Source organism: Cebus imitator, unplaced genomic scaffold, assembly GCF_001604975.1.
Source record: "Cebus imitator isolate Cc_AM_T3 unplaced genomic scaffold, Cebus_imitator-1.0 Scaffold646, whole genome shotgun sequence".
NCBI lineage: Eukaryota > Metazoa > Chordata > Mammalia > Primates > Cebidae > Cebus > Cebus imitator.
Window position 1 is genome coordinate 182,025 of NW_016107961.1, and position 21,693 is coordinate 203,717.

At 41.7% G+C, this 21,693-nt stretch overlaps 1 protein-coding gene across 3 annotated transcripts in view; it reads right to left on the minus strand.

The window, feature by feature from the left end:
* Positions 1–18,464: 18,464 nt before the first annotated feature.
* The window catches only part of STXBP6 (syntaxin binding protein 6), a 252,719-nt gene continuing 249,490 nt past the window's right edge, over positions 18,465–21,693 (minus strand). For 2 of the 3 annotated variants that reach the window (XM_017517754.2, XM_037734625.1), the window contains exon 6: positions 18,467–19,093. In XM_017517754.2, coding sequence (XP_017373243.1) covers positions 19,070–19,093 — 24 coding nt within the window. In that variant the 3' untranslated portion in view covers positions 18,467–19,069. Of the gene's footprint in view, positions 19,094–21,693 lie in introns of all 3 variants that reach the window. The other variant, XM_037734624.1, reaches the window with a different exon arrangement.

Below are 21,693 nucleotides of genomic sequence, written 5' to 3' on the forward strand. Positions count from 1 at the left end.
TCATCTTCTGTCATGATTGTCAGGCCTCCCCTAGTCACGTGGAACTGTAAGTCCATTAAGCCTTTTTTTCTTCCCCGTCTCAGGTATATCTTTATCAGCAATGTGAAAATGAACTAATACAACTACTATCAAAAAATTGAAAGATAACAAGTGTTGGCAAGAAAGTGGAGAAAAAAGAACAGTTACACACTGCTGATGGGAATGTATATTAGTGTAGCCATTATGGAAAATAGTATGGAGGTTCCTCAAAAAATTAAAATTAGAACTACCACATGATCTAGCAGTTCCACTACTGGGTATATATGCAAAGAGAATTAAATTAATATGTCAAAGATATATTTGCACTTTTATGTTTATTCTAGCATTATTCATAATAGCCAAACCTAAATGTCTATCAACAGATGACTGGATAAAGAAAATGTAATGTATATACAAAATGAAATATTATTCAGTCATAGGATAAAATCCTGTTATTTGTGGCAACACGAATAAACCTGGAGGATATTATGTTAAGTGAAATAAGCCCAACACAGAAAGACAAATCCCACATGATCTCACTCATATGTGGATGGACAAAAAGTTGTTCTCATAGAAGTAGAGAGCAGAATCGTGGTTACCAGAGGATGGGGAGGACAGGGGGAAAAAGGGGGTTGTGACAGATTTGGTCAATGGGTACAAAGCTACAGTTAGATAGGAGGAATACTAGAATTAATAATAATGCATTGTATATTTCAAAATTGTTAGAAGAGAGGTTTCTGAATGTCCTCATCACAAGGAAGCAGTAAATGTTTAAGGTGACGGATATGCTCATTACCCTGATTTATAGTTACACAATTTATGCTTGTATTGAAACAATATGTTGTACCCCATAGGTATATGCAATTATTTTGTATCAATCATAAATTTTTAAAAATGAAAAAAAGTGAAGGGATTGCACTAAAGCACCAGAAGCTCTAACCTTCTACGGTTCTAAGGAAAAGTACAGGAGACAGCCAGGAGGATGGGAGTGCTCTTTCCCAATGGGTCTCAGAGACACGTTTTGGTGGTGATGGCGGGAAACAGAACCACTGCTTCTGTCAAGAGACTTTAAGCCAATTAAAGCCAAGCCCTTTTTAAATTTTTTTGAATACTAAGGAGATTTTTAGGTGGTTTAGCTCTCTTGGAATGCAAACTACAAACTAATTTCCTTGGCTGCCTTTTTACCTCTTGTAAGTCCGTGAGAGGATTAATGGTAAGATGCTTTCTTTCTGATCTTTGGAGGATAAGGGAAAGGGAAACAGGAGGATTAGATCAATACAGCATCCTTTCTACTCAAAAGGACTTAGAATTACAGGGCATTAAGTATAGGAGCCCTCAGTGTCACATGGGCCAGGTTTCATATTTTATAGCTAGAAGAACTAAGGGTCACTCACATCACTAGTCAGAGGGAGCAAAGGGATTAGAATCCAGCTGCTTTTTGCAGGATACTAAACTTTTCTGTATAGAAAGAAGAGTACATTCTTGGGTCTGTGAAAACAAAAATTTGAAAAACCACTTTTGTTTTTAGGGTAAACAACTTTGGGGGTATCTGCCTTGCTCAAGAATTAATTCTTCTCCCCCTTTCCTGCAGAGCTGCAGTATGGCAGTGTGGTGAGAGGTGGGACAACCATCTTAGCTAACCTGATTATCTCCCCTGGGGATTGGGAATCAGGACTAAGTAATTCTAGCTCAGCCTGGGCTTGTCTCTAACTCTAGAGTTATCTAGGGCTATTGTCTATCAGCTGTGTGGGCTAACTGACCCAGAAGGATGTCTTCAGGGTAATAAGAGATGGGAGATGGAAAGGGGGCACTCTGTGGCTTAAGGGACTTTCCATAACTTGGGCCAATTTAGCTGTTCTACCCAGTTCTGGGCCTGACCCACCAACCAGGACAGCTCCTGCCATCTTGGGTCTGTCACCTTTCCATCTGTAGAGTCTATGACACACCTGCATGTTAATATGTAGTACCCTTCTATTCTCCAGCCCCTTGAGCTAGTTTCAATAGAATTGGTGCTGTTAGATGAAACTAACAATTTTAACTAATATGGTTCCTTCTAATCTTAGAAGAGTCATCTTCAGGAGTTGAATACATTTATTTCCATTTAGTTTAATGGACACTCCATCACATTCTCATCAACTATTTCAGAAGCCAACACATTAGAGCTGTCCTTCTCTTCCATCCAATCAGTTGCTAAATCAGGACAGTTTTTCTTCCATAGAGACCCTCAAATCTATCATTCTTATCCATATCCAATGCCATTAAATTTAGGGCCTTATTTCTTCATGTTGGTTATTTGCAATAATCTCCCAATTGGTTGGCTTGATTCTCATCTCTCAGTTTTCATTCATTATCCCTTCAAATCTAACCCTGAAGCTTGCCTTGGTTATCACCCTGACTAAATGCTAAAGTGTCAGACTTTGAACCACAAGACAAGAGAGTGCTAGGAAGGGGCTAAAATACAGTACTACTTTTCCATTGCTGCACAACCAATTACCATAAATTTAGCATCTTAAAAAAACACCAGTTTATAGTCTCACAGTTCTGTAGGTCAGAAGTCCAGCAGACTTGGCTGGGTTCTATGCTCAGGGTCTCCGAAGGCCAAAATCAAGGTGTTGGCTAGACTAGACTCTTAACTGGAGGTTTTGGAGAAGAATCTTCTAAGCTATTCAGGTTGTTTGCAGGATTCAGTGCCTTGAAGCTGCAGGACTGAAGTCTCTGCTTCCTTGCTGGCCATCAGCTGGGGGTCTCTCTGCTCTGTGTCTGCCCATGTTCCTTCCCACCTGATCCTGTTCACCTTCAAAGCAGCATTGGTGCATCAAGTCCTGTGTGTGGGGTTACTCACCTAAGCACCGTGGGAGAAGTCAGAGGTATGAATTCAGGCATCTGTAGTGTGATGGACTGATGCATGGCCTGTGACTTGAGTTCAAGGCAGCAGCAGGGCCACAGCTGGAGACAACGAGGAGACTTCTGCTGTATGTTCATGGAGTGGGAAAGGCAGTGTGAGAAAGGAGCATAGTGAGCAGGGACCATGCCACAGGGGAAGGTGGTGGTGAGTTGTTTGTTACTGGACCAGCCTTAGGAACAAAGGGCCAGATGTGTCTAGAAAGAATATTTCCTTTTTTGGAACAGCCAGAGCTCCCACTCACTTCCCCACCTCAAATATTTAGGAGCTTCCCCTTTCTCTTCACTCTGGCATTTAAAGCCTTTCCTTTACAGGCTCACACTCACATTCCAGCCTCACTATTATTGTTATTTTACAAATCCTTATGATGCATCTTCTGCTAAAGCTTCAGTAGAACTGATATTTAGTGAAATTGGTACTATTGGGAAAAGATTGATCCCAGCCAATTTTCTCCCAATTGGTATTCAGTGGTCTGGGGTCTGTCTGCAGTCTTCTGGCTGGGAAACTTGATTTTGTCAGCATGTCAGAGGCAGTCCTCTTCCTGGGGTAGTGCTGTAATGGACGCTAAAAATATTTGCTGACTGCGTTTTCTTTGCCGAATGGTCTGATCTTTGTCTTCTCCACTTGCTGGTCTCTGTTAGCTATGAGTATTCCAGACTCCTAACTTAGCCTTCAGCAGTTCTGAACTTCCCAGCAGTTTAAGCAGAACCAGCTATATAATTTGTGGAATTCAGTGTAAAATGAGGGGCTCTTGTTTAAACACGTTTAATTATTTCAAGATGATGACTGCAGAGTATGAAAGTGACCATGGGGTCCTGGGTCACTGCACAGGTTAATGCTCATAAAGCCAGCCCTCCTTTGTAAGATCTCTTCATTTCTTCCCATTCTCACTCCTTTTCACATCCACATAGTGAATTCTCAAAAAATTGCTTTTGATTGACAACCAAGGATCTCAGATGTGCTGAATGATATGGAGTTCTTAAAGGCTCTCTTAATCCATACACATTGCATTAAGAGGAAGCTTTTGGATTAATGTATACTATAGAAATGATAACAGAAGTGTATGGCACTTTAAGTAGAGAACAGCATTGGAATATTGGAACAGTCATCCAGTCTGTGAAATAAATACCAATGGGCCAGAATCACGGAAGTGGAGAATAGCAGGGAAGATGAGGGGCCCCTCTTTGGATGTGCAAGAAAGAAAGAGGACAGAGTAAATTAAAAAAAAATACCCTCCACAAGCAAACATTAGGGCTTTTAGATTTCAGAGACCTGCTTTTTCTAAGGATGCCAAAGGTATTTCCAAAAGCACTTTGCGGGAGGGGGTTGGCACTTCGGGGCTGGGGTGGAAGAGCAGGACAAGGATGGAATAGGGGAATGATCTCTCAAAAAGCAACAATCTAATAAGCTTCAATAATTAGCAAGGCTGCATTCTGCCTTCCCTTCCTGGCCTGACAGGACAGAGAGAGTTATGAAATGGCTGCCAGCAGATGAATGGGGTTGGCTCCGCCATCTGTCTTCCAAATGATCTTGTAGGTACAGCTATTATTTCAGTCAGACACTGGCAGGCAGGCAATTGTTCACAGGCTTTGTAAAGAATAGCTGCTGTCAAGGGTTTGGTGAGTGTTATGACTTTCCACAGACCCGTTTTCGGCTTGTCTGAGACATTAAAACATGGAGGGGACACAGGGCCTCTGACTGACCAGGAGTCCTCAGTGGTCTTTCCCCTCACTAGGCCACCCTACGCTTCTTCCCACACTTCCCTCCTCACTTTCCCCCTCCCACCCCTCTCCTTCACGCTGTACCCCTCCCCACTCCTCCTCATGCCTCTCACTCCAGGCTTCCCTCCTCACCTGTTGTTCCTCCTTTCTCTTTTTTCTTCTTCCTCTCACAAAACTACACAAATGTCTTAGGAGAAAAGTGAGGAGGAAGGGAAAGGAAAGGGCGTGTCAAGGTAGGGTGTGGAAAGTGAAGAGAAACTAGACTAAAATCACCTGCAGGCTCAACCAGAGGGCCACCCGGCAGTCACCAGTGGTATTATCCCAAGGAAGGAAAGCTACAAAGAGGAATTAAAAAAGAAAAAAAGGAGAGATGCCCCCAAAAGACACCCAGCATTAAATGTTGTATTAATACTGGTTAATGAGTTGGTCGGGAGGTAAGGAAAAACAGCTGGAAAAGGGAGTCTCGTTTAAATCTCCCAAAGGTAGGTGTGAACTTGAGCATATTAAATAGCTTTCAATAAGTTGATGTGCTCATTTTATCAGCATTTTAGTTCTCATCCCTTTATGGACCAATTTGAGTGACATAACTCGGCCCACACCTGGTTTGACATGACAGATTCGAAGCTCCACACATTGTTCTCACCTTTACACTCCTAAGAAACGTACTAGAACAGATTCAGAGTTGTGAGTTGTGCTCCACTCTTTAACCTCCCACCCAGGGCATGACATGTCTTTGAAAGGACAGCACTTTGAGAATCAAGTTCAGGGGTAGAATCAATGATCTACCTGGTGAATGTGACAAGATACCTAGCACTGTGTTTTCTCTTCAACCCTACTTATATTCTTACATTCTTTCTCTTCAAGCCTTCCTCTTCTTTTCCTCTCCAACCCTTTACCTACCACCACCATCCTGTTCATAAGCATTGCTTAGAAACCAAATGAAACAAAACCAATCTAAAGCAAACCAAACGCCTTTTCCCCAGCTGCTTCAGTTGTAGGAAGTGTCATGTATTAAAACCACTGTATCTCATCAGATAATGTAATTTAAGTTTCCTCTCGTCAACTTGCCAGTAAGAAAATCTAAGCGCTGTATGCCAATGTTATGGTTTAAATGTGATCCCAAACCCATTAGGTCATCGAGGAAAGGGCCGTGTACAGTAAGGGATCTACTCCCATTAGGTCACTGAGGCATGGAGGTGGGCAGTGTGCAATGAAGAGGGTGCACTGTGCAATACCTCTATCTATGGGCAAACTACTTCTAAGATTTATAGGAGGATGCTTTAAGTCACACAGCAGCGACAGAGCTGTCAGGGTTACCGCCACCTGCTGGCAGCTTCCAATGAGTTCTATAGGAAGATGCTTTTGAACAGCATAGTAACATGAGCTGATAAAGTTTACAGTCACCAAGGTGCTATTGCCGGTCTGAGGGCAGCCTTCCACAAGAACTGAGCAAGGTCCTACAACTCCTTTATCAGGGTATCTTTATGATGCTGAACGCTGCCGCCTGGGCCATGGGTTCTTGTCCTGGTATAACTGTTTTCCCTTAATCATGTTCTGCACTGTGTCTGATCCAGACATTCCTCCAACTATAAGCTGCTTATTCCTTAGTTCATTCTCTGTGCTATGTCTACTCTAGGCATTCCTCCGATTATAAACTAAGATATAGTTATATATACGTATATGGAAATAACTGAGTGGTAAGAAATTCTTTAGGCACTCATTCTATGAACTAACATGATTACATATAGAGGATCATATAAAGGGAAATAGCTAAGTAGTAACACTATAAACTGAGATATTCTTCAGGTCTTAATTGTGCCAGGATTCTGCTTAGCTCTCCTTCCTCGGTACCTATATGTGGGATTACCCACAGGCTGGGGTTAGATCATGTAGGACTTTGCATGTTAGAATGTGGAATTTACATTTTATTTTGTAGATAATGAGAATGCCCTAAAGGTTTTGACCAGATGTTATCTACTAATGTGTTTTGTTTGGTTAAGATGAGATGTTTCACATAAAAAATGTCTATCTTGGCTTCTCTTTTAAAAAGTTGGAGGATTTGGTGGCACTGGCCTGCTTCCCTATTGCCACCCACCATGTCTGAAACAGAGTAGCAGCATGTCATTTTAGGACACACACACGCAATTTCAGTTTGCCGCAGTCTACACCATTCCTTATTGCCTTCTACAAACCCATCTCATTTCATGTTATACCCTGTTTGGACTCTGTTGGCATATAAATTTGTGGGCTCTGATGTAAATGATCATTTTTCTGAAAAAAAAAATGTTTTTCTAAAGTTGAACCTGATATACTTGCAGGCAGGTTTGCATAGGGGAGGTGGGAGAGTGTTATTGAAATCTCTAATCTCTGGTGCAGCCTTCATTTTAGTTACATTGTATTCCCGCCAGAGTAGAAAGTAGGAATATTCAGACTGTGATCAATGACTTTAATATCCCTCTTCCCTAGGGATATTCCCACAACAGTACATGAAAAACACATTGCTTACAGTAGACTACTGATAAAAGTTAACCAACTTGAGTAGTTCTGTTAAATACTGGTAATGATTAGAATTTTATCAGTCACCAAGATGAAAAAATACAGGTAGAAAAGGCTGTATCTAAGAAATAGAATTGACAGGCTTACAACTACTTGAATGGTTGATATTGATGAAAAGAATACCTCTCCTAATGAGTTTACAACAAAATTATAGCCCTACACAGTCTCATGAGATATATACTGCCATTCCCACTTTATAGTTGAGGAAAGGGAGACAGCTTAGGTTTAAGCTGATGTAGAGTGCTAAGAGAGGGAAAATAGTCCTGTGACAACAGAAAATGGATTCAGATTTGAACATCTTGAGCTTTGTGGAAATTCCCAGCAGGAAAGTCAGAAATTCAGTTCTGGAGTTCAGGAGAAAGGTCAAGGCTAGAGCAGTATTGTTGCATAGAAGTTAAAAAAAATCGGGTAATGGAATAAATTCATTGGCTTGGAAAAAGCGTATAGAAACAGAAGAGGGGGTAGGACAGAATGAGCTCTTAGGGATTGGGAAGAAGGCAAGTCAGAGAGCTAGAGTCTAGAAGCTTCTGGTGGTGCTGCGGAAAACTGGCCACTGGATGTTTGACTGGGACATCACGAAAGAACAGTCACTGCAGTGTGATTGGAAAGGACACCAACTTGTAAGGGATAGGGAATCAGGACGATTCTCTCATGGTGATTTTTGTGCAGAGTTGGTGAGAAGATGGAATGTTAAAGATTTCACAATGGAGGAGACAAGCATAGACCAAAGACACAAGGAAGTGGAAGCGGGGGGGCTCTTGTGGATGGAACAAGGTACTGGAAGCAGCAGGAGGAGATGGGGATGAAGGGCTCTAGAAGAAGGGTCCTCCTCACTGTGGACAGCTATTACAGTTGGGCATGCAGAGATGCAAAATAACTTAGACAAAGGAGGAGGGGAAAGTGAAATTATTTTGAGTGGCATAGTCTTGATCCTAGAAAAATAGAAAACTAGATCATTTGCCAAAAATAAGGGATTTGCCAAAAAATGCTTGGGAGAATGGTAAAGGTCTGGCACAGGGGCTATGCCAAGTTGACTGAGCATCTACTGAGATGAAATATTCAGGCAGGGTCCAGGCAAGACAAGGAAACCATGCCAATTGTGTAAACTGGAAGATTTTAGTATAATGAATTGTTAATTAGTAAAAAGTAGTTAACCTCTAAGGAGCCCAGAAGCAGCAGGTACAATGTTCGGAGTCCAGCTCCAGCATAACACAGCAGGGCAAATAAGGGCAGATGTGGAACTGGGAACAGTGAATTGATAACTGGCATTAATGAATGAAAAGGTCATCCAATACAGGAAGTAACTTTGCAGCTTAGAAATCCATGATTTCTTCTTTCTTCCCAAATTTAGAATCTTAGAGAAGAGGAAAGTAGTGAAGAGTCAGGGAAGATGTGTGGCTGCAGAAGTTGGGCGGGAGCAGTGGAAGAACCTGCCAATATCAAATACGAAACAGGACAAGAAGAAGAAGCAGGGTTTGTTTATTTATTCATTCATCTTGGGGAATTAAGTGCCCTCCAATGGCTGCTTTCTGCCTTCCAGAGGCTGGAGAAACTGCTGTCATGCAGCCACCCTAAGGAGGTGAGCTCTGTCAGTAGCAGCGTGCTGTGTGGCAGGCAGTGCCTGTCGGTGGGAGAGGCTGGCGGCTGGAGACCTGAGTGTAGGTCTTGGGGAGGGCTGAGTCAGGAGGGTAGGCACAGGCAATCTGAAGCCTGAAAAATGTTGATGGCTTCAAATGGTTTGCCTTCTAAAATGTGGTCTCAATTTATCCTCCCATTCAATAGCATTTAATTGTCAAGTGCAATCAAGCTTTTGAATGTTACCTTTTAAAAATTTGCATTTCTTTATGAGTGAGGCTGAATATCATTTTATATGTTTAGTTACTTTTTGTTTGCTTGCTTGTTTTCTCTGTAACTCCCATTTGTGCCCCTTCTACATGAGGGCTTTAGCACAGGGCAAGTTTGTTCATTTAAAAATAATCTGTTAAGTGCCTGATAAATTTTAGCAGCCTGGTGAACAAAGTAGACATGGTTCCTGGCCTCTCAGAGCTTAATGTATCATGGGCAAGACAACAAAGAAGTAAATAAATGTACAAACACACATTTCTTTAAGTTCCGTGGAAAGAAAGACGGTCATGAGAAGGGAAAGCACTAGGTCTATTTTAGATGTGGTGGTCAGGGGAAGTCTTTCTGAGGAGACATTTAAGGAGAGACTTGACAGTCCAGAAGTGATCAGCTGTGTGAAGAGTCAGGCGAAGAAGTCTTCCTGGCACAGACACAGCTGTGTGAAGGTTCTCAGGTGGGAAAGTCTCGCATGTTTGGAGAACTGAAAGATAGCCAGGCCAGGTAAGGCCTAGTGAGTAAGGGGTGGTGTTTTTTCACAGTCCTGATTTAACGCAGGGGCATGGGAGGGGCGTGGGTATGTCTCTCTAGGCCTAGGCAAACCTGAGTACTATAATTTAAGGCTTTTCTTCTAAGTAAAAATCCCTCAATAAAAACTTAGGCCAGCTGGGTGCTGTGGCTCATGCATGTGATCCCAGCACTTTGGGAGGCTGAGGCGGGTGGATTACTTGAGGTCAGGAGTTCGAGACCAGCCTGGCCATCATGGTGAAACTCCATCTCTACTAAAAATACAAAATTCAGCTGGGTGTGGTGGCAGACACCTGTAATCCTCACTACTAGGGATACTGAGGCAGGAGAATTGTTTGAACCTGGAAAGCTGAGGTTGCAGTGAGCTGAGATTGCACCACTGTACTCCAGCCTGGCAACAGAGTGAGACTCTGTCTCAAAAATAAATAAATAAATAAATAAGTATAAAAATAAAAATTTAGGCCAAGGTCTCTTGTGGGTTTGCTTATGGAATTAAGGCCTGTAGGAAGCTCTAGAAACCGTCGTCTGTTGACAGGCAAGACTACTGTTGGATGGGTTCGAATGGCTTCCGAAGTAGATTCCGCACTTTCCCCTCCTTGCCCCTTCCTGCCACCCATGCTTTGTAAGGATAATAATTCATTAGAGCTCCCCTCTACCCGTCACATGGAAACCTCAGCCTCCTTCTGCCTTCCTTCCCCTCATCCCACCTCAGCAGAGAGGAATTGAATAAAGGGAGAAGTAGTATAGGGACCTGCAGGAAGCCTCGTGGGGGCGGCCTGTGGTTTGCACTCCTTCCCCCTGTGGTGTCCACATCCAGCAGAGAGGCTGGGTGGTAGGGGCAAAAGGGTGGCCTTATGTAGTGAGGGTGGCTCAGCCACTGTGGAGGATCATGGGGGAGCCAGAGGAGCAGAAGCATGAAGTAAACAGCTCATACCAGCTCAGCATTAGGCTGAGGGGAGATAGTTATGTCGTCTTCCTGTCCTTCCTCCTGCTGTTTCCACAGAGAAAGCTGGGCGCCCCCACAAGGCAGCAGAGAGCTGGCTGCTGGGTCTTCCCTAGTCAGGATGACAGTGCTGCTCTCAGGGAGTAGTGTTGAGGTGAACCAAGTCTTTACCTGAAAGGATGGCCTTGGATTGTGTCGTTTCATGTGTATCCTGCTTCCCTGGGATAACTGAGTCACCCTTTCTTCCACTTTTACCCAGTGTATTCCCAAGACTTTGGCAATTTCTGTGGCCCCTCTTTGTGATTCTCACGTTAGACGACCAGATGTAAAGACCTGAGTGTGCTTGGGGCAGTCCCCATGCTGGGGGAGAGGATGGCTACTCTCCCTGGCTGCTTTCTGAAATTTTATTCTGTTTGTTTCCAAGTCTTCCCAGGTGGGTAGAGATCAGTTTTCCCACAACAGTGTGTCAGACTCTGCAGCGTTGTCCGTGACTCTGGGTAGGACTGTGTACAGGCTGACTCTCCGGCACCGCCCTCTTCCTCAGCCCCTGGAATGCTCTGAATCACCCCCTCCCCAGGGTGGTCTCCAAAACAGCTGTCTCCTTCCCTGAGCAGGTTGGAACTGCCTTCTACTATTGCCTTTGTTCTACTTCCCATGATGGCAAATAGCGTCCAAGTATCAGGAGATTTTCTTCCTTTGAGGGGGAGAGGGAAATCATGTTACCGTCTAGTACTTCAGGCATGAGCTTGTAGGGGAAGGGGTAGTGGCAGATAACGGAGTGCCCTAAATGTTGAGTGGGACCAGTGGAAGATCAAGGTTTTAGTGAGTAATGCACACCTCCTCAGCACTTTGGACTTCCCAGAGCTCTTTCACATTCCACAACTCACTTCACGTACCAGGTCTCTGAGGCATGCAGGGTGGGGACGATTTTCTTGTGGAACAGAGAGATCCAGATACAGATAAACTATACCATTTGCTTAAGAACACAAAGCTAGTGACAAAGCCAGGAGGAGCTCTGCTAGAAAGGGCCCTAATTTACTTTTCCCAAAAGAAGTTTGTAGACTGGCCACAATGGCTCATGCCTGTAATCCCAGTGCTTTGGAATGGGAAGCAGGAGGATCACTTGAGGCCAGGAGTGTAATGCACAGTGCAATATTTAGGGGAGTGGAGTTTGGATTTTGGTTGAGGGAGGTCTACCATTATAAGTAGCATGATCCCTCTTGCTTGGACTATCCTTTACAAATGACCTAATAATAATTTTGGTCATTAATAGCACCTTGGCAGCTATGGGGGAACATGGTATGCTGACAACATAGTATTTCTGAGGCCTTCCTTCCTTTTAGCTGAACGCTTCAAGATGCTTCCAGAAAAGGTGTGTTATTACAAATGTTCACATTAGTGAGATATTAGTTCCTTTTTCTCTTAGAGCTATTTTCACTCTAGGCCCAGGTTCAATTTGTGGAGTAAATGGTTTTCTTTAAATTATTCTCAACTTAAGTAATTTGGGAGTGCTTATTTTTGAGAATGGCCTTCCCAGCATCCTTGGAATCACACCAATATATCTGTAGAACAATCTTGAACATTGTTTTTCAAGAGGAGTATGAATTATTGTCCAAAGGACATGTCAAGTCATCTCTCAGACCATAAAACCATTCATTTCCATCCTCATAGTTGATGACAAATACGGAGGCCAATTTGACTCACTTATCTCTCTTGAGAATTTAGCTTTTTTGGAATTTTTTTCCAGAAAGGGCCCAACACTTGGTGCCAGTAGTCCAGGAGTCTCTCCTTTATCCCAGAGCTGGTGTCTATGGAATGTCAAGGGATCTTCATCCCTGGGCCATAGAAATGAGTGTACCTCAGTACAATAATATCTGCCCCGTGTTGCCTGCGCTAACATGAATTTAAGGAAGGTTTGTCTGTTCTACCATCCAGAGGCACAGCGTGGCATCCATACCTGCAAAGTTTACTGCTTTGTTCTGGGTCCATTACAGAGAAGTAGCCCACTGCCGAGCTGACATACATGGAACCCTTATGTGGCAGGCACGGGGCTAAAGGTTTTACATTCATTATTTCATCAATCCTTGTAATGATCATCCCCATTTTGAAGTAAACAGGCACAGAGAGAGTCAGTCACTTGCCCAAGGCCTCACATGTGACAAAACTGGAGCTGGATTTCAAAGCGGGGCAGGTGAACCTGGGTCCTCATCCTAACTACGAAGCAACACTGCCTCCAGGAAATCACTGCAAGGGTGCTCCCTGTCCTCGTCCACGCCTGTTAAAAGGGGATGTGTTTTATTTTTCCACCCCAGGAGGTGCCAAGTAGGGCACAATTCATACATTCTTATTTCCCACACTTTCCTTCTGTCTGAATACCAAGGCTCCTTCAGTATTGGAAAGTTTCAGACCAATGTAAATGTGTTTACCAGTATCAGTCACTGTATCTCCAGGTCTAAAACCACAAAACTCCCCCTGAAAAAAGACACTGTACTATGAATAAAATGACATGTTTAATAGTAGAAACCATATTTTCCTTCCTGGGGCGGTAAAAGAAAGGAATGGTTTTAAGGAAAGCTAACAGAAGGCTTGAGGCTTCGATCACTAAGGATGCAGTGTTGCAATTAAGGGATTTTCTTCAGATACTGTGGATCACCCAACCATGTTTTAAATAGCAGGGTTAAGCTCAGAGAACTCATGGGCACATTTTTCTTCTTTCCATGTCATCTGACAAAATGGCAAAGCAATTGTGATACAATGTCACAGGACAAAGGCACCATATCTAATGTTGACAAGTGACACCTGGGACTTGCAGGACTAGAAATTCCTGTTCAGCTCCTGACACATCTCAGTCTGGATGTGTGATGAGGCTGGGAGCCATAGAAACAGGCATCCTTGTGCTGGTTGAGTGTGCAAAAGACAGGAAAATAATGTACAAAAATATCTTCAGTTTATCTGAGAAAATCAGTAGCATTTAAAATGTCTGATTGGCAAAATGTGAAAGCAATAATAATACTCATTGCCAACCAATTCAGCATCACTTAGGTCTGTCCATTAGTCCCTGTGGGCTGAAGGAGGCCAGGCAGCTTTACCTCATTGAATTATATCTGTCAGTGGCCAGTTAGATGGACCACAGAAGCAGACACTGTTACGCCCAGGATCATGACTTATCAGCAGAAAGAAGAAAATGTGGCAGAAAACTTTAGAGGAGGGATAGAGGTGGGAAGTGAAAATACAACTCAGGAAATCCTAGGTTCCAGATGAGGCTAACGGAGAAAATAAAATGGAGGTCAAGGCAGGTTACGCTAAAGTAGGAAGTAGTAATAGAGCTTAAATGCACATTATATTTGATTTTCTCAACATTTTTTTTTTTTTTTGAATCAAGATCTTGCTCTGTCACCCAGGCTGGAGTGCAGTGGCACATTCATGGCTCACTGCAGCCCCAACATCCCAGGTTCAAGTGATTCTCCCACCTTAGCCTCTTTAGTAGCTGGGACTACCGGTGTGCACCACCACGCTCGGCTAAATTTTGTATTTTGTGTAGAGATGGGGTTTCACCGTGTTGACCAGGTTGGTCTCGAACTGCGGGGCTCGAGTGATCTGTTTACCCCAGCCTCTCAAAGTGCTGGGATTACAGGCATGAACCTGGCCCTCCACAGCTTTACTTTGCTGGTTTAAAATCTAGTAAACATCTGGGGAAGCCAGGTGCCCCATCATCCCAGGCCTGCTGGAGTCTTTTTTTTTTTTTTCTTTTTTCTTTAGAGAACACACACGATCATCAACATGCAAATTTGGGAGTAAAATGTGTATATTTCTAAAAGCTCCCCATTTGGTTGTGACAGGCAGCCAGGGTAGAGAAACTGCTCTAAGAAGCCACTGTAAACCAACACTTTATTTATGGATAATGCCTTAGGGAGCGCTAAAGCAGGATTTAAGATTGGCCAGGAAACAAGGGGAAGGACATGGGCAGGAGAAAGGAGACTGTTCAAAAAACTGGGGTGAAGGTACAAATGAAGAAAAATTTAGCATCAGGTTGGCATGGTTATACAAAATAATTTTGGATGTAAATTCTAGATTTTAAGAAAGCAAACCACAAGAAAATCCACCCTTTGCGCCATCTCACTAAAGAGGACTGTTAGCAGAGTCACATTTAGAGAAATAAAGTGAGACTTCCCTTGTGGGTGGGATATGTCCTTTTTCCATGTCTCTTATATCTTTGCTCATCTTCATGCTCTGATAATGCTCCACCTGTGGCACTGCCACAGTTTCACTGATGTTTGGAAGTACTGTCCCCTGCCTACCCATGCCCAGATAGGCAGGAAGGTGGCATGAAATGACTCAGGAGACTATGCAGGGGCAGCACATAGCTCTCTTCTCGACGCCTGCCACGCATGCTTCGTGAACATGCATATGTACATCCGGCTACCACCCAAGCTAGCCTATGCCAGTGCAAAAGGCACACAGAATGGGTAGCAACAGAAAACAATACTCAGACATTTGCATCTTGAAATTTATTTCTGGAATTTTCCACTGCCCCTCCTCTTCCATTCCCTCACATCTGCCCCTATCTGCTTGCTTAGGCAGATGATGATGATAATAAGTCAATTGTTTTTCCTAAGCATGTTCTCATTGACACAGGGGAAAGGCACCACTGATTTTTTATATTAATCCTCCCATAAAATTTGAGAGTTGTTTGTGGTATAATCGCAAATACAAATTATATTAAAAAAGGATAATTTTTGCAAGGCAATTGGCTTATAATTTAGTTCACGAGAGCAGGTGCCTTTACATGCGTAATTAACTTAAGGCTGGGTCCTCATCTATCTACCCAAACCATATCTTTACTCGTTCTTCTCTGAAAAGTGAAGAATGCAGGTCTTTCGTTTCCACCTGCACTCCTTCCAGGAAATATCTCCAATCCCTCTTGCTTTACCGAGCTTCCATGCCAACCCAGAGACAGCTGTTCTGCTGCAGTAGTCACCCAAACCACTTCCCTTGAAAACAAATGGGGCGATGCAATACACTGCATTTGCTTTTTCATAACAATAAGTGGACATGATACAAACAAACCATCTTTCCAATTTAACAGGACATGCAACTAGTCTGCTGAATGAGGGCACATGCTATAATATGAACTCGAATGGAGCATATCACTAATATCAGCAGAAAGGTAATTATTGATCAGCTTGATTGCTTCACCTAGGAAAAGGAAAAAAAAAAAAAACTTGCTGAATAGCTGTCCATTGTCTAAATTAAGGTTAGCTCTTTAGTCTTTATTACATTCCAAGCTTTTCCATTAGAACATACATAATGACACTTTATCAGCATGCTAATATTAGTTTTGAGGTTTCCCCTTAGGCACAGAAGAGTTTCCCATTAGCATAAAAAATGTGGTGACACGTACTTATTTTGTAGTGTTTTATGGATTTCATAAATAACTGCAAGAAACAAACTTTGATCACAGAGTTAAAATATTTAATGACAAAATTAGGGTTTGCTGTAATAGTGAATCAATAGAGCAGGTGTTACTTATCTCTTAATTAAACAAAAATTATATTTGACATCTTACAGAACTTCTGAAGAATTAATAACTGTATGACAGACATCAGCAGTGTTACAATTTCTAAAATTAAGAGCGAAACCTATCTTTAATGCCCCTTATTTAGGGCATCCTGTAAATAATTTTAAATAGATGCACAACCTTTGCTAGCCACAAACGTAGTATTAAAACAGATGTCACTGTAATTTAAGTCTAACACATACTCTGAACTTCTTCAGAGCTGGAAAAAAGGTAACTACTGATTGTGTTACATTTTACAAATACATTCTTTAATATGAAACATTAACCTGAATAACTGCATACTTTCTGTACACAGGTATCTAATAAAACTAGTGAGAAATACTACAGCTATATTCCATGAAGAAGTGGTAATACTGGAAAGTTTCTTTCCTTTATGAGTTGTCCATACAATTTGGTAAGTCCTTCACAGAAATATAGTATCCCAAAATTCATAGAGAAGTGCAGAAATGAAACAAATGAAAAGTCTTCAGGCAAGCTCAACCAAACAAACTGGTCCCAAATGATGAGAGTTATTTGAGCAATTGTGTCTAAGTTAGACTGTATTAATATTTTATACTGCAGCACCTTCTACAAAAGGATAGCAAAGAACTTCACATGTGTTATCACTGGGCTCCTCTGCAAGAGGCTGGGAGGTGGAGGAGGGGAAGGGACTGCTGCTACAGCCCTCTCTGCTGTGGGGAGGCCTAGGTAGGACTTTGACACTGAGAGGTCAGAGGTATGAACATGGTCTGGAAATTAATCATTAGAGGAGGCTAATAAAGATTCAGATGGGCTTTCTTCTAATTCAGGCTATTTCCAGTGAGACTTAGGTCTAAAAGGATAAACAGAGAGTGAAGAAAGAGGTTAAGACATGGAATACTTATATTTATCAAGAGTAACTATCATAATTCTACCAGGGAGGAAGAATCTTCGGTTTGACAGTATGATTATGACCTCATCCTCAGCTACTTTAGAAACAGCTCCCCAAACACTGTTGTTAGAGTTGGCAACCAATTCTGTTCTTGAATTTGGCCGATTGTCAGGGTGTTTTAGATTTATCCTTTCAATTATTTATGCCAACTCTCTATCTCTGAAACCAGAATCCAATTTGGAAAGACAAATACATCTGTGTGTGTGTGTGTGTGTGTGTGTGTGTGTGTGTGTGTGTGTGTGTGTGTGTGTGTATTCTGAAGTCTGCAAACAACATCTATTTAGAGTGATATTTGGAGCTTTTTGTAGAAATTAAAATAGCTTCCAATGGTACTCACCAAATGTCATGTTCCTCGCTTCTTTAAACTTTTAAGACACAAAAAGTATAAAATATTATAGTTAATTTATGTAGTTTATTAAATTTTATAGAGAGTTTTCTTGAATTGGATCATCTAAAAGGATTCTGAAATTTGTCTCTGACAAATCTCATCTCCCTTTTAATGTGAACTGTCTAATATTTTTTTCCCCTAATAGACACACTTTCTCTCTCACTGGGAATGCTTTTTTTTTTTTTTTTTATTTTTTTTTTTTTTTTAAGGAGAACTTAAGCTATTTAAATCAGTATTAACAATCCAAAAGTCACCTTATGCTCCTATGTAAGAGGCTGCAATACACATAGACTCAATTGGCAAAATGAAAAGGATGGAATAGACAGGGGTCCTCAAGATTCAGGCAGTTTAAAAATCAATGTGCTGCAGTGGTAGGCTTACAATGTGTCTGGGATGTGCAGCTTGTCTCCTTGTTTCATAAAAAAAGCACAGCTTTTTTATGTTCAGCATTTTAACCCTTTAGAAAACAAAACTTCTAGACTCTAAGTCCCTTATTATCTTGAGTAATAGAAAATCAAGAGGTGTGTGAACAGCTGTATTGAAACTGACTGCAATGTAAAGGCTTTGTGACAGTGGTGTTTTATATCAGACCAGGCAAGGTGCAATTGCCATGAAATGCAATTTGTCAAGAAACTCACATGTTAAAATACATTAAATAAATAGCAAAAACAACATCAAAACCTCCAAAATCCAGATACCAAGAAACTAAAGGCCCTTTCCCAAGGACATTATGAGGGTGTCTCTAAAAAAGGCATGACTGTAAAAAGACAAGACAAATATTTTAAATGTAGTATATTTTCACATGATCACTGACACAGACCTTTATCTGGACAAACCAATTTTTGATAAAAATATAAGCACTTTTCCATACCAGTGACCATCACTGTGATGATGACAAGAGAAACATCTGTGAATACACAGGTTTTAGGTAGGCTTTTCTTTAGGCTTTCACTCTCAAATTTTTATCCTTCATATGACAATTCCAAATAAACATCCTGGAAACAAGCAGCAGGAGTATTTAAACTGTAACTCAGGAAGGAGATTTCTATCTGTGATTCTGTTTTTTTTTTTTTTTTTTTTAAATGCTGGTGATGGTTCACGCAAAAGATTACTATGCAAGGAGCAAAATCTAAGACTGCTGTTTTCCCCGATAAATCCAATTATTTTCCACAATGTAGAATTTTAATCTTCAAATTAAGTGTAGCTAGGACAGTGAGTGAAACTAATCACTGCTTGACTTTTACTTTCATCTAGGAAAAATAACATCTGATGTCACCACATTAAAACACCTTCCTGCTTACTATCAGAGAAAAAAAACACATATTGCCAGTTTAGACCTAGCTCAGTTTATCATTTGGTCCAAATTTCATATTCAAACTACAAAAAATATTTTTTAATAAAGAAAACATATTCAAAACATACACATACATACATATACACAGTGGGGGGAAGAAAACCCAAAATGAAGCTGATGCTGTTGTAGCATTTATTAGCAAGATCATTAGGGAAATGTATAAATGCAACACCCTTTCTTTCACATTAACATCCGAAAAGAAAAAACAAAAACCACTCTAAGTGTCCACATATTGAGAAACAAGAAGCAAGCAGAGGTCTGGAATTCTTGTAAAAACTGCTGAACAAACTCTTCGGCTTCTCTTAAGAAGGGTCACCAGAATAGGCAGTTTCTCAACATTTGTGCTTCATGGCAAGCTAAGCAGAGAGAAGAATGAGAAAAGTAAGACTTTAACGGCAGGTATTAGCAGGGGATTTCACTGTGCTGCTCCATCTCCACGTCCACAATGAGAAGCAGCACCAAGATTCTACTCTCTGTGGCTGATCACCATTACTAATTACAGTGACACCTTTAAATGTGCAACATTTTCGCAAATCATTCATGGGACATTTCATTTGTTACTCTTCCTTATGAGAGCTTTGCTGGTGTATGCATCCAGGTGGGAGAGAGTGCTGTGTGGTGTTCTTTCATCACACTGAAGGAACAAATGAAAAAACCAATGCACAGGCAGAGTGAGTGAATTACTCTAGGAACAGCTGGGATTACCAGCTATCCAGGAGAAGCAACACTCTTGAGTTGTAAGTAGTCAACTGGCATCTCATGAAGTATCAAAAATCAACAGCTTTTAAAAAGACAATCTACAACCATCTACTTAATATGCAGTCTGAATATTCAACCAAGTTCAAAGCACTTCACAATTTAACTGTTATTGACGAGGGCTGAAACACACCAAATCCTGACTTTGATTTATCCCTTTCCCATTGGTGTTTGTAAAACATAGTCTATTGAAATGTTAGGTCTTTATAAAGGGGAACATCAAATACCACAGTATCATTCAATATTTTCCCAAGCTCAGCCAGCCCACCATAATGTACTTAAGGAAATGATATGCAGGTACAGAACATAAAATTTATCTTTGCTTTTCTTAGCCAGATCTTTTCCAAGGAGTCCATACAGTGAAGGGAACCGGAAGGCAGAACAGAGGCTGAACTGTACTCTTCATGTATCCAGAGTCTGATATCAAGGATTAATTCCTGTGGTTGGGGCTGGGAACAACTGGGGTTAGGATTCTGTGGCTCAGAAATCCTTTGAGCAAAGAACAGGTGATTCTCTGCAGGGAATAGCTTTTCAGAAAGCCCTGTCATCTGCATCCTGACCAGGCTCTCTGACTTAAGAATTAATAAAGCTGATCCCACTGATTTCACCCAGTGGTGCTCTGAATCATTCTGGAAGGTGTCACGAATCCAATTCTCCAGCAAAACCCAGGGCAACCCAAGTCTTTCTCTTCTTGATGTCTTCAGAAAATAAGTTATAACTCTGGGGCTGCCATCTCAGCTAAACCACCAAGGCAGGGTCAACAATCACAGGCAGTGCCCCCAGCCAGGTCTATCACAGGCACTGCCTGTGATTGTTGGATTAGTCCTCCTGTTGCTAAGTTAATCTTTGCTTGGGAAACCTCAGCTGAAAGAGCTCCTGGTACCTCTGTCTGGTGATGCCAGTGAATACCTCCACAGATCTTCTGCAGTTCTGATGCTGATGGTCAGTCAACTGTCAGACACAGGGTTTGGGAAGTTCCAAATGTGCCCAGGCTATCATGCTGAGTGATGTGCGTTCTTGCCAAGAAGGGCAGAGGTGGCTAAGGACTCCTGACCTCAAAGAGTTTATAGTTCAGGAAACATGGTTGGTGCAACTGGCAGAGCCAGGGCTCTAGCTCAGATCTGTCCCACTTCCTGGCCACACTCTGAACCTCACCACTGTATGTCCTCTACTTCTTGCTCTGCTTCTAGTTTTTACACATTATTTAGCAATGTGGATCATCACATCAACACAGAGCGGTTAAGTGTTGTGCATAATAAATACTGACCATAAATATTTGATCAGTGCTGCTGTCCTGGTATTCAATAAGCTGTTAACTTTCAGCTAATGGGCTTGTGCTAATTTACCCACAGCCATTAATCTTCAGCAGTGATTGTGCTGCTGTTCAAACCAGACCCTGGTAACCAGGACAGTGCATCTGGAATGGAGCTAAGGGGAGCCTCTAGGCCCCAACCAGCTAAGATTTGCAGAAATACAGTTAAGACTGGACATTTTGCTATTTGAGGTATTGCCATGGCCCAAATGTTTCTGTTCCTCCAAAATTCTTATGTTGAAACCTAACCCCCAAGGTGATGGTATTAGAAGGTAGAACCTTTGGGAAGTAGTTAGGTCATGAAGGCAGAGCACTCATGAATGAGATTAATGTTCTTATAAAGTGGCTGAAGCAAGACCCCTCACTGCTTCCACCATGTGAGGACATGATGAGAAGATGCCATCTATGATGGCAAACAATGGGCCCTCACCAGACACTGGATTTGCCAGTACCTTGATCTTTGACTTCCCAGCCTCCAGAATTGTAAGAAATAAATTTCTGTTGTATATAAATCACCAAGTTTATGGTATTTTGTTATAGCAGGCTGCATGGACTAAGAAAGTAGTGTCATTTTAGTTTTTGATTAAAAATTTCCTGGGAATTAGGAGTGCTAGAATATGGAAGGCAGGAAGGTAGAGCAGAAAGAGCACTGCATGAAATGAGGTCAGGATACCTGCTGCTACAAATCTGCTGTATGACCTTCAGCTCTAAAGTCACAGCTGCTCTACACCTCAGCCTCCTCTTATGTCTATAAAAAAGTCTCTGACTCTAAATGCCAATGTGTAAACTTAGGTGTCAGAGTTGTTAAAATGTAAAATTTCCTTTTGATGTATTTTGTGTTCTTAATATCTTGTATAAAGATTTCTCCTTCAATGCTATGCACATAGT